The 13,627-nt window shown below is 34.8% G+C and overlaps 2 protein-coding genes across 2 annotated transcripts; both read left to right on the top strand.

The window, feature by feature from the left end:
• The first annotated feature begins 3,011 nt into the window (after positions 1-3,011).
• On the top strand, positions 3,012-5,860 carry LOC111007540 (uncharacterized). The gene is made up of 4 exons (XM_022279941.2): positions 3,012-3,391; positions 3,626-3,834; positions 4,215-4,322; positions 4,959-5,860. The coding sequence occupies exons 1-4, from the start codon at positions 3,100-3,102 to the stop codon at positions 5,619-5,621; spliced, it is 1,272 nt and encodes a 423-aa protein (XP_022135633.1). The 5' UTR covers positions 3,012-3,099; the 3' UTR covers positions 5,622-5,860.
• Positions 5,861-6,593: 733 nt separating this feature from the next.
• Positions 6,594-11,435, top strand: LOC111007878 (S-locus lectin protein kinase family protein). Its single transcript, XM_022280411.2, has 3 exons — positions 6,594-7,026; positions 7,215-7,447; positions 8,397-11,435. The coding sequence occupies exon 3, from the start codon at positions 8,735-8,737 to the stop codon at positions 11,216-11,218; it is 2,484 nt and encodes an 827-aa protein (XP_022136103.1). The 5' UTR covers positions 6,594-7,026; positions 7,215-7,447; positions 8,397-8,734; the 3' UTR covers positions 11,219-11,435.
• Positions 11,436-13,627: the final 2,192 nt, after the last annotated feature.

Raw genomic sequence — 13,627 nt, 5'->3', positions numbered from 1 at the left:
TGCTGCGATTAATGCATTGCTTATTTAAGTACACGGTTTAATTTGATTAAATTGAAAGGTAGAGTTAAAATTGACTTACCTTCTAAAGGTAAAATTGAAATGTTAAAGATAAGAACCCCATGCACTTAAAATTTATATAATAGTTAAAAGTTAGAAAATAATTTAATCATATATAATGAGAAACAAACCAAGAGAGGAACAGAACAATAAAAAACAATTAAAAAGGAGGCTAAATGCGATCCCGAAGAACTAACCACTACTATTTGTGCTAGTTTGTGAGCTACACGAAAAGTTATTTGACCAAAATATAATTTTAATCGAAACTACTTTAACATATTTTCTTCGTATTATTTCTTACCTCTTATATTCTATTGAAAAAAGAAATATTTTCTACTGAAAATGTATAAATATCTTAAATTTCCTCGATATATAATTAAAGTTGGTTCTTGGTAAGATAATGTAAAAATTAAGTAGCGTGTATATATATATTATATTCTTTATTTAAATACATAAATAACATGGTGACTCAAAGTGCATTTTCAATATTTTATTTGGTGAGAACGAAAAAATACCAAGAAAGAAAGAGAACATACATACTTCAAAATGAATGAGTAAATTAAACATCAATTTAAAGCTAGAAAACTCCATTTATAGAAAGGACAATCACACCTTAAATTGCATGTTCACATTTTTGTATCAATTGCAGAAAGAACCTAGAAATTTGATCATTATTACTTAACATGTTTTCAATGATTTAACATATTGTGAGTCAAACCATCTCTTTCCATAAACACATAGATAGAAATTATTGTAGTTAAAAAGAAAATGTTAATTCAATTTTGATTCATTTTGGTCTCTTACTTTAAAAAATGTTCGTTTTAGTTCATGTACTTAATTTTGGTTCATTTTAGTCTCTGTATTTTCAAAATCTTCATTTTGGTCCAAAAAGTGACTATTTTAGTCTCTTAATTTTACTCTTAATCTCATTTTTTCTATCACAATTTCAACACAACACTATAATTAATATATTTCTTAAAATATAAACATTATTTTATATTAAAGAGTTTCTGTTGGGTGTAAAGTTAAGGGACTAAAATTTTCACTTCTTAAAGTACAAGGACCAAAATTAGCATTTGCAAAATATAGAGACTGAAATGAACCAAAGTTAAAAATATAGAGATCAAAATAAACATTTTCAAAGTATATAGATTAAAAGTGAACCAATATTGAAAATACACGAACCAAACTAATATTTTAACTAAAAGAAAACTAATTGCTACAATTGAGCCCTTGAATATATTGGGATTGGGTTAAGATTATGTATGGATCAATGATTCACGCATTTTCAATATACCATTATGTATAGAGTTGAAATATGAACATGTAAATTTTTGGTAAATATTTGGAAGCTAATAAGTTATTGAAAATTCCCCAAATTGATTGAGACTTGAAATATTTGCGCTCAATCAATCAAGGGGCAGCGTATAGTAAGGCCATCTAAGTCTAAACTTAAAAGTCTCACTTGATCCAGGATAATGACATCTTTTATTGTAGAACAAACAACAAACAACCACCTTTAATTTTTCTCAAATGTTCCCATCGTGTCATTATTAGAGTGTTTGACTACTTTGTCAAATTGATTATAGTTTAAGTAGCTACCATCTCAATGATCGATTATTTGCTCTCCATACCTTCACAATCGTCGAACTAAAAAAAAAATTGACCACTTTCACAAATATTATATAATAGTATAATGTTATGCTTTAGAAGTAAACATACTTAAATTATCACCTCTTGTTTGAATTAAAAATAGTTTGATGTTTTAAATTTTCATTATTTGAAAGATATTCCTTGTATGTGGTGTATATGTGATTAATAATAGAGTAAAATTGGAATTTATGAACACGCATATTTTTTATATTATTTTTATTTGTTAGAAATAGTTAGAAAAAAAAATCAAATATTTATGTTGTATTTGTCAAATATAGTTCGATGCTTATACCTTAAATAATAAAGTTCATGAATTTAAATAATAATCTCAAACTCCTTTATCTATACTTTAAATATCATCTATTAAAAACAATGATCTTTGATGTGTAGAGATATGTACCATTTATGAATTGAAAACGACTGAAATTATAAAGATAAAACAAATTAAGAAAAAATTAAAGTATAAAAAGTGACAAAATTCGGTGGCAGCAAAGCATCCTCTAGAAAACTTAAAAAGAAGAAGAAAATGTGAAAAAAGAAAAAAGAAAAAAAGAAGAGTTGAGAGTGACAGAAGGCAGGGGACAAAGAGGGAAAAGTTTAAAAAGAGGACAAAACAATCATCCAAACACCAAATACCGCCAAAAAAACGGTTGCTTGATGTGTGGAAAAAGCAAAGACAAGCATACAAGCAATTAAGTATTACCTCTAACATAGGACACCACAAAAAGAAGCAAAAATCTCAAAAATATCATATTCTTTTGTATAGTACATATATACAATATTGTAAATTTTACTATTTAGTTATTTTATTTTAAATGTTTTTAGATTTGAGTTTAATTTAATATATTTGAAAATAAAATGATATATTATGCAAGCTAATTTCGAGTAGGCTAAGACATCTTCTATGGTATAATGGTAAATTAGTAAAATTAATTGTAGAAGTTTATCATAAGCTTTTTAAACTATAAACCCTAAATAGCCATAAGTTTGAAAATTTATAAACATTTTTAAATGGTTCTATGTTTAGGGTCGAACCTATAATTTAACAAACAAAAAACTAAAAAAGGTTTAAAAAACGGGGGGCAAATGCGATATTTCCTATAAATCGTTGAAATGGACCGGGCCTACTTTCTTTCTTAAAGGCCCAATTATTAACCGACCGTTGATATTGGACTGGGCTTTTGAGCCCACACAGTGAACCTCGCGGATCTTTCAGATCAAGTGGAAACGACGCCGTTTTGCAAAATTTATGGTGATTCTTCTAACCGCCTAGAATTTAAACGAATTATAAATGGGAATGAAAATATTCACCCCGCCAAGAGCCGGCGTACCCTTTTGGAACTTCGAATCAGACTCTGGCCTCTGCAAATCCCACGGCGCCGGCGGCGGATGGAGAATGGCCTGATTTCGGTGGATCGGTGGTCGGACGGCAGCCAGGTCTACTTTCTGACTCACCTTCACTCGGATCACACCAAGGGCTTGTCTTCGAAATGGTCCAAGGGCCCACTCTTCTGCTCCCGCCTCACTGCCAAACTCTTCCCCTTCAAATTCCCCAATTTCAACCTCTCCTTGATCCGCGTCCTTGATATCGGCTTCTGGCACTCAATCTCCCTGGTTTCACCTTCATCTGGATCTCGGAAAGTTATCAAGGTCATGGCAATCGACGCTCACCATTGCCCCGGTAATAAAAAGCTTTTTTACCTCAGTTTGATAAATTGCACGGCAATTGTTTGTTTTAAGTTCTGAAAGAGTGGATTCTTTATCTAATTTTTTATATAGGCGATTTTTTCAGGAGTTGTTTTGGTAGGAAGAATAGTTGTATTTGGCATTTGGATTATGTTTATATTCTGGTCAGTAGGTAGAGTGCGTTAGTTGATCGATTTCTTGCCGTGCTGTTCGTTTTTGCCATCAACAGGTGCGGTTATGCTGTTGTTTCGTGGAGAATTTGGTTGTTTGCTTTACACAGGCGATTTTCGGTGGGAAATGAGCAGTGAGAGGGCGAATAAAGGAAGGATCACACTTCTCAATGCACTCGGGGAGAACACTGTCGATATTCTTTACTTGGATAACACCTACTGTAATCCTTCTCATGCCTTTCCTTCTCGAGAAATTGCTGCACAGCAGGTGAAGATTTCCTCCGGGACCTGGTGTAATTTCTTCTTGATTATTTCTTTTACACTTGTGGTTATGTGACTTCACAAGGTGTTAAGAATAAACTAAACAGAGGTTAGTTAAGGTTCTGTTGGTCTGATTCAACTCATCCATGAGAATCAAATGCTATTTGATGTTGACATGGATTGTCCTGGGGAGAGAAAAAGAAGCATTTCTGATCTGATAGTATGCACTGTGGGAAAACATTCGGGAATGGGTTTCTGTTCATGATTGGAGTTTCTTAACTCATTCAACCAATGAGGCCGATACTACCAGTATCACATCGATTTTCTTAGAGATGTTTAAAATGTTTTCCTTTGCTAAAGTTTTTGCTTCTTGATTAATTGTTACAGATTGTTGATATCATCGCTTCCCATCCAGAACATGATATCATCATCGGCATTGACTCTCTGGGGAAGGAAGATCTTTTGCTTCACATTTCTCGAATGCTTAAAATAAAGGTTTGTTCTTAGTGAAGATATGATTATGCAGCTCATTGATGGATATTGGAAGCCGTATTGACTTTATTTGGAATGGAACCATACCGAATGGACTGAAGTGATTTAGAAAACATGGAGCAAAGACATTTAGCTTGGTCTTCATAATCGTTCAGGTTAACCAAATTGCACATTCAGAGTCATTTAAACACACATATATGTAGACTGATTCAGTATGGAGAGATTCATTAGTTTGGTGCAAACAATACTGCCTCTTCTCGATGCAATATTGTTTATGAGGGATCCGAGATCTAAAATAGCCTCTTTGTAGAATTGGTCCTATCTCGATTTTCAAAAGTTAGGTGAGTAGGTATAGAATGTAGTAGGGAAGTTGATGAGGTTAGATATTCAATATATGAATTAAATTTACCCAATCCATCAGCTTAAGCTTAAGCTTGAGGGTTGAGTGACGATTTATTCATTCTTAACATGATATAATAACGGGAGGTCCTGTGTCATCGTTGTTTCCTCTCCATTTATGATGATTTTCACAATTAAATTTACCTAACTCCCAGTTGCTCGAATATTAAAATCCTATGAATTTTGCTTTGTCAGACTGCTGTCTTACTGTTTTTCCCTCTATTTTATTCTCTTTTGAAGATTTGGGTGTGGCCAGAACGCTTGCTGACGATGCATCTTCTGGGTTTCAACGACAGATTCACTACGAAGACAAATCTTACTAGAGTTCGAGCTGTTCCTCGCTACAGCTTCAGCATAGAAACTCTTGAGGGATTAAACCAGATGCGCCCAACCGTCGGAATCATGCCATCAGGTCTTCCTTGGGTGGTGAGATCCCATGAAGGAGGAGATGATATTATTTCTGGTTCTCTCCTGACCGCTCGTTACAGCAGAAGCAAGTCTAATGCAAATGGAAAACTAGAATCCGTCAACAGGTTTCACAAGTACATATTTACAGTTCCATACTCGGACCATGCTTGCTTCTCAGAGATACAGGAGTTCATAAAGCTTGTCCGCCCAACAAACATCAAAGGCATTGTGTCTTCTTCATGTTGTTACATCGAGCCCCTTTACTACTTCGGCCGCCTCTGTGGAGCAAAGCAACCAGTAAAAAGGTTCCATCGCAAGCAAAAAAGAACAGAGAGAAGTGAAAGAGGTGTTGACGTCAATTTTGTTAAGGCTGACAAAAGACAAGTAATGAACGGTTCAAATGTTGGCATTCTGAGCGTTCGTTTGGGTAGAGTGAGCGCTTTGAGACGAGTCCAGCGCGGTGCACATCTTGTGGAAGGTGATTGTCCTGATTGATTTGGATGGAGAACTCGCTTTGTGTTGGTCAGAAGGGTATGGCTTCTCTTGCTCTTCTGAATAGCTTGATTGAAATTTCAAGTTTTACTGTGAAGTTCAGCTTCTATTGTTAATTTTCTAATGAGCTAGAAAAGGGAGAGTGCTCTGCTCTCCCTTACTCTTATACTATTTTCCAAATTTCAAAGTTTGAAGTCATATGTGTATATATTTTTAGCCAGAATTTCACCTGACTTTTTAAAGAGATGTTTATAATGCTTTAACTGAGTCAACTATGTCAATTGATTTTATGACATACAGCTGTTGAAACATTCTAAAAAAGTAATGGGCATTTATGTAAATTCTTTGTAAAATAACTAAACAAACTTTCGTATAGAAAGGAATGGACAGCGGTATAGCATGTTCGCAAAGAATAATTTCTCTTTTTAAAATTGTCTCCAAGAAAGTCTCTTTTTAAGTTCTCTTTTTAACATTCAATGTAGGTTTTAAGCTTTTTCTCAAAAAAAAAAAGAAAAAGAAAAAAAAATTGTAGGTTTTAAGTTAGAACCACTATAAAGCCCTCAGTTTATTCTCCTTCCACTTTTCTGATTAATCTGGAAATTAAAGTAGATATCAAAGGTTAGTGTTGATAATAAAAGTCACCGGTAATGACATAGTTTTACCCACTGTTCACTCTCTGAAACTTATAATGCTTTAACTAAATGAATTGTGCAGATTGATTTAGAAGTCATTAGTAATGACGTAGTTTCAAACTTTGAGCGCCTAAATAAACGACTAAAAAAAAGAAATCTACTAAGGAAAAATCAATGGAATAGTGAAAAAAATTAATTATTATTATTACTATTATTATTATTTTGACTCGAGTACAAAAGACATTCACGATGAAACCCCAATTTAAATTGGATTGGGCCGTCCAAGGCAATCGGCCCATAAGTTATTGCCATGTTTCTGTACAACCCTCCGGCATCCTCCATCTATCACAAATGGCCGTCCCTGATTGAAGGTCCGAAGAACATGGCAATGGCTGCTGTCTGTTGTTATTTCTTTTTCACTGAAATTTGCTCTCGCTTATGATTCAAGCTTTATTATTCTGCTCCCAAAATAAGGCCAAGTCATCCTCTCACAAATGTCGGTTCCACTTCCACTGACGGACTGTTACAGTGATTTAGTCGATACAGAGGAGCACTTGGAGGCGGAAGTGGTCCGTCCAGCGATCGAATGGCTAATGAAAGAGATTCACGACGGAGACCGACGCCGACGAACCACCGATCTAGGGTTCGAATACGGGAAGGAAGGAGGCCGAAATTCGACGAGATTGCCCAAATTTTCAATCTTAGTTCTTCTGTTCTCTCTCATCCACAATTTGGATGGGTGCTCCGATCCTTTCCCTCCAGTAGAAATTGCATAGGTTAGTATCATTTATAATTTAGTTGAAGAAATCTTCATTATCCATTTTTGTGTGCGAGAAAATACTTATCTCTGTTTTAGTGGGCATTTTATTTCTCAAATGAAATCATGTGAGCCATTATGGATGAACCAATAATGTTTACGGTGTTTGATTTAGTGTTGTTGACTGAGCAATTGATTTGTATGAAGGATTCTGGAAAGGAAATTCTCGCAATGATGCAAGTTGGCGAGAAAATGGCGTCACATATACGTGGGCAAACCAAGAACCAAGAACCAAAAGCCAAAAGCCAAAAGCCAAAAGCCAAAGGGGAACGTTCTACTAGGTTTTTTGATTGTTATGAGACTGAGACGACAAGTCGTCGTGTGCAGTCGCATTCTTGACTGATTCTTCCAAGTCGGGTCTCCTTCCGATTAAATTAGAGGTATTTTTTAATATTGAGTAATTGAATTAAAAAAAATGTCTGTTTGCTAGTCAAAATGAAATTATTTAATTTAACGTCTGTATTGAATAATTGAACCCAAAACCAAAACAGACGATTTCCGTTGCCATTCGGAAATCAGATTTAAGTGTACATCTTTTTCTTCTTTTTGCATTTCAATTATTTTCTTTTTTAGTATAAAAACGAGTCTTTAATTACTTTGACTTTTAATATTGGGTTTATGATTACATTTTAAGAAATTTAGTAATTGAAATGTATAATCGAAAAAAGTCAACTACAACTACAACGACCAAAATAGATGTTTTAAAGGTAGAAAAACTAAGTTTGATAAAAGTTTAAATACGTTTTTTTAGTTTTTCTGTTCTTTAGTTCATCTAATTTAGAATCTAGTTCTATTAGTAAAACTATTTCTTGTTGGAACGTGGCTGAACATGTGCTAAAAAATATACATCCAATCGTTCCTTTTTATTTAAGAATTTATATGTTGTTATTATATTTTATTTTTTTAGGAAATTGCTTTTTATTTTCTTACATTTAAAAAAATCACTTGGGAATGGCTTAAAAACGGTTATTATTTTTGTTATATAATTTTTATTTAAAAAAAAAAAGAATCCTGTCAATACTGATGTATTCAATTAAACTTCTTTTCAAAATGAATTATTACTTTTATATTTTTATATCCGTGAGAGTCCGGATTTTTACTGCTTACTTTCAAAAGCCACTTTAATTTTCTAGAAAATCCTCAAATCAAGAACATAAGATCTTTTATCACTGATTGAACAAGCTTGTGCACATTTCCATCACACACTAATACCAACTCATTAAATATAACTTGTTAATGGGGTCCGCAAAATAAATCTGTTTGGTGAACCCCCAATGTGTGATACAGATATTTTGTTGACGGGAAGGTTGCTGAATTTATTGCCCACAGGAAAACAGGAGGAAAAATAGTTCTTGTTCTTGTTTCTGGTCTCTTTTGGGACCTCGGGTGAAAGAAGCTGCATCACGCCATGCATGAAGTTTGAAGCTTGATGGCTCTCCTGTTCTTGTGGGAATTTTCATCCTCTTGGTTCTATGCCGGTGTTGAACCGATTGGGAAATTTGAACTTTGAACAAGTCCCAGTTAACCAATTTGAGGTCACTGTGGGAACTTTGACTTTTCGTCAGATTAAACGCGGGTGGACAGCTTGACGCCATACTCATTTGATTAATCCTCCGCTGCTCCATCTCTCTCTCTGGTTTCCCTTGTCTGCAAAATTCTCTGCAGCCATGGAAATTAGAGACGGTGCGGGGCTGATGCTTTATGTTTTGTTCCTTATCTTGTCGCTGGTTCCTCAACCATCCACGGCAGCCGATTCCATCTCTGTAAACCAGTCCATCAGTGGAGCCAACACTATCGTTTCTTCAAAAGGCGTGTTCAAACTTGGTTTCTTCACACCAGGTAATAAAGCTAGTTCTCCCAAATATTACATAGGCATCTTGTATAACAAAGTCTCTGTCCAGACTGCTGTATGGGTTGCAAACAGAGACGCACCAATCTCCGATAGATTTTCTTCTGCTTTAAAATTCTTAGATGGTAATTTGGTTCTCTTGAACGAGTCTGGAATCTCCGTTTGGTCCACCAATCTGAGTTCCACGCCGTTGGGATCTTTGCGAGCTACCATTCAGGACGATGGGAATTTTGTGTTGAAAGATGGGTCTAATTCGTCAAAACCTTTGTGGCAAAGTTTTGATTTTCCAACCGATACTTGGCTTCCTGGGAGTAAGCTTGGACGTAATGTAATTACTAAAGAGACCCAATACTTGACTGCCTGGAAGAACCCGGAGGATCCTGGAACAGGGCTCTTCTCTCTTGAACTGGATCCTAATGGAAGTAATGCGTATTTGATTATGTGGAACAAAACTAGACAGTACTGGTCCAGTGGACCTTGGAAAGACAACATGTTCAGCTTGGTTCCTGAGATGAGGCTCAATTATATCTATAATTTCAGCTTTGTTTCGAATTCGAACGAAAGCTATTTCACCTATTCCATGTACAACTCTTCTGTCATCTCCCGGTTCGTAATGGATGTGACGGGGCAGGCAAAGCAATTCACATGGCTGGAGAGCTCGAAGCAGTGGAATTTGTTCTGGGGTCAACCAAGGCAGCAGTGTGAAGTTTATGCTCTCTGTGGAGCATTTGGCAGTTGCACCGAGAATTCCTCACCCATATGTAGTTGTGTGAAAGGGTTCGAGCCGAAGTCGAATCCTGAATGGGATTTGAAAGAATATTCTGGTGGGTGTAGAAGAAAAACTAAATTGAGGTGCGAGAATTCGGTTGCCAATGGTGATGAGGACAGGTTCTTACTGATGCCTTATATGGAGCTGCCTGATCTTCCACAGTCCGTGGAAGTTGGAAGTGAGGGCGAATGTGTATCAACATGCTTAAGCAACTGCTCGTGTAATGCTTATTCTTATGAGAATGGTCAGTGTGAAATTTGGAATGGAGATCTCTTGCATATGAAGCAACTGTCACAAAGCGATTCGGGTGCCAAATCTCTGTATCTCAGGCTGGCAGCTTCTGAGTTCTCGAGTAGCAAGAAGAATACAGGAATGATCGTTGGTGTTATTGTAGGCTCAGCTGCTGGTTTAGCAATTGTGCTGGTTTTGGTTCTTCTTCTTCTGAGAAAGAGGAGAAGTGTTGGAAGAGGAAAAGCAGTGGAGGGTTCATTGGTGGCTTTTGAGTACAGAGATTTGCAAAATGCAACAAAGAATTTTTCACATAAACTTGGGGGAGGAGGTTTTGGTTCTGTCTTCAAAGGGACTCTGGCTGATTCGACCACCGTGGCAGTGAAGAAGCTGGAGAGTGTTAGCCAAGGAGAGAAGCAATTCAGGACAGAAGTCAGCACAATCGGGACGATACAACACGTTAACCTGATTCGGCTTCGTGGATTTTGCTCAGAAGGCCAAAGAAAATTGTTGGTGTATGATCACATGCCAAACGGTTCTTTAGATTCTCATATTTTCCAAGAAAAGAATCCTAATGTTTTGGACTGGAAAACAAGATACCAAATTGCTCTTGGGACGGCAAGAGGGTTGGCTTATCTGCACGAGAAGTGCCGAGAATGCATTGTACATTGTGATATCAAGCCTGAAAACATACTTTTGGACTCTCAATTTGTCCCCAAAGTGGCTGATTTCGGCCTGGCCAAGCTGTTCGGACGCGAGTTCAGTAGAGTCCTGACAACCATGAGAGGTACAAGAGGGTATCTGGCGCCTGAATGGATCTCTGGAGTGGCAATAACAGCTAAAGCAGATGTTTTCAGCTATGGAATGATGCTTTTCGAGATCGTATCGGGAAGGAGAAACTCGGAGCAATCTGAAGACGGGACGATCAAATTTTTCCCAAGTTCGGTTGCAAACACTATATGTGAAGAAGGTGACATCCTCAGCCTGTTGGACACAAAACTAGAGGGAAATGCTGATGTACAAGAGCTGACAAAAGTGTGCAGAGTAGCCTGTTGGTGCATCCAAGATGAAGAAGCTCAAAGACCATCAATGAGTAATGTTGTCCAAATCCTTGAAGGCGTTTTGGAAGTGAACAAACCACCAATGCCGAGATCTTTACACGCGTTTATCGACAGTCACGAGCATCTCGTCTTCTTCACTGAATCGTCATCGTCTTCATCTTCAGGCAAAAATTCCAAAACCAGCACATCAACTTCATCATCTCGGGCCAAAAGCAACACATCTTCCACGAGCTCCAAGTCCTGAATTCCTTCCAAGGTGTTGCTCTCTCCCTTTCATCCAATTCAGTATATATTCTATGTCTCTTTGGTCTACAATAAAAGCTTATTTTTCAAGGATACTCTCCTTTGGTAACGTGTTAATGTAAATCATAAATCTTAAATGGCTGAGGGATCTTCATTTTCGTTTTCACTTGGATATCCACAATCATATATATATATATATGTTCTAAACTTTCTGATCAGTTCCTGTTGCGACTTCAAAGCCAAATTTTTTGGATTGGATATGTTCTATCATTTTAATAACAAGGGTCTGTGGGTGGCCATATTAAGCCCATGTGCTGCCACGAATGAATTTGAGAATTTCGTAGCCCATGTGCCATTTTATCCCCCATTAATGAACTTGTCCTTATCCAAAAGCAAATCCAAGTAAAATACGTCATTATTATTATAACCCATGATAAAGTCACGTCAACAGATTGTGTTCCTAATTGAAAAAATATTTTTTTTATTGATTTTTTGGAATCGGTCTTGATGATTCATTTTGTTTTTTATTTTTAATATGTCGGGGTGTGGGATCGAACTTACACTCTGTTGGTTAGAGATATATGTCAATTAAGAATCTAACTACATTGCATTACGAAAATCCATATTGTATTCGTAATCCATATTGTAGAGACAAAATAGAGGATTGATGCTGACAAATCATCACGGAAGAAATACTTTATTGAGCCGAGATCCCTAACTAATATTAATATAATACTAATAGAATAGAATAGAAGGTGTTTTTCTGTATATATTTTGCCAATTTTATTGTTGCCTCTATTTATTAAAATTACCAATAAAAACTAAATTGTTAGAGTGGGATGAGCTAATTAATCCAAACAAATTAAGATCAATAGCTTGATCGGATAGTTCATTTAACTAATAAAATTCAGTATCAAATGAACTCTTTTATTTATATTACTATTCACTACATAAATCCAGCTTCTTTCTTCTTTTGGCATATAATTAAATTGAAGTTTCATACTATTAGGTTTGTATATGATAAAGATAAGTTTATATGTACATTATCCCAATAGAAATAATTAAAATACACTAGAATTGTATATAATAATATTTTTGAATTGGTAATAAAACAATATGATGACATCTAGCATGATGTAACATGAATGAGGACAAACAAGAAAACTAAAGTCTTAAAGATAAAATATGAAGGACATATTATTAATCTACTAGAACTTTCACTCAAAATATTAATATGAAAATCAATTTACAAATATTTAAAACTTGATATGTATATATATTTTGCAAAGGGCACTCTGTATTATTGAGTTGACATTACATTGCTGATCTAGAAAACAAATATTAGATGGTGAAGTAGAATTTTATTTCAAACTCAATATTTTAGCTGGAATTCCATTATTCGAATGATATAGATATTATGAACCTCTAGTTCTATTATTGAATAATTTAATTTTATTTGAGGTGGAAGGTTGAATTCTCTCAAACCGGTTTTTTTTTTTTTTATTGTACGTAAAAGAATTATGTTAATGAATTAATGAACATTAATGAGCCCAATAATCAACTTTTCTTTACTTAATTTACTTTTTAAATGAAACTCTTTTCTTTGTGCCGGTTTTGTTAGACACGTGGCAGAGTAGGATAGGAAAAAAAAACGCGAGAAGTAAAACAAAAAAAATTCATAACTCAACGATAATTGACATATATCTCCAACTATGACGTTGTGAGTTGGATCCTCCAAACCATGTATTGTACTAAAAAAACATAAATATGTATTATATCAATTTTAGATTAATTCTACTTGTAAATTCTATGTAAACCGTCTTATACCAATATAGAATTCTGTCTTTAATCATAAATGTGGTCAGACGATTTTGATTACGTTCCTAATTAATTGTCTTATTTTCACAACCAACTAGATGCTATATTTTGTTTTTAATTTACAAAAGTTTTATAAACAAATTGTGATCTAAGCTTCATTGGGTGAACATTATTTATTTATTTTTATTTTTTTGAGAAAAACTAAGGTACTATACTATCCATATGGATAAAAAGTAGGTGAACTTAAATAATTCTTTCCATTTTTTAAACTTAGTACTAGATATGCCCAATATAAGATTAAAATATATAAGGAGGAAGAGAATGGGTCTAATAAGTTATACTCCTGATCAAGATTTATTAATGAAAGTATAAGATCACATCATTTAGGTTAAGAAAAATATATGATATTGGGAAAACAATCACATCTCATTTAGGTTAAAAGATATGATATCTTTTTTCCCAAATCACATCTAATAAAAACAAATTATTAGTAAAAGTACATAATCTATTGTGTTCAATCCATGTCCTTTAGTATGTATTCAATTAACTTGTGATAAAATTGAAATAAAAAGAGTAATAACTCCATCTCAAG

This window comes from Momordica charantia, assembly GCF_013281855.1.
Source record: "Momordica charantia cultivar OHB3-1 chromosome 4 unlocalized genomic scaffold, Mcharantia_2.0 BLBB01000004.1, whole genome shotgun sequence".
Taxonomy (NCBI): Eukaryota; Viridiplantae; Streptophyta; class Magnoliopsida; order Cucurbitales; family Cucurbitaceae; genus Momordica; species Momordica charantia.
The sequence above is the reverse complement of the archived record's forward strand: the minus strand, read 5'-3'. Positions and strand labels throughout refer to the sequence as shown.

What these genes read in the sequence shown, in the direction of transcription:
- LOC111007540 (XM_022279941.2), top strand. Translation starts at nt 3,100, where the DNA reads ATGGAGAATGGCCTGATTTCGGTGGATCGGTGGTCGGACGGCAGCCAG. An exon ending in CGACGCTCACCATTGCCCCG is followed by an intron (nt 3,392 to 3,625) that starts GTAATAAAAAGC and finishes TGCCATCAACAG; the next exon opens with GTGCGGTTATGCTGTTGTTT. An exon ending in GAGAAATTGCTGCACAGCAG is followed by an intron (nt 3,835 to 4,214) that starts GTGAAGATTTCC and finishes TAATTGTTACAG; the next exon opens with ATTGTTGATATCATCGCTTC.
- LOC111007878 (XM_022280411.2), top strand. Translation starts at nt 8,735, where the DNA reads ATGGAAATTAGAGACGGTGCGGGGCTGATGCTTTATGTTTTGTTCCTT.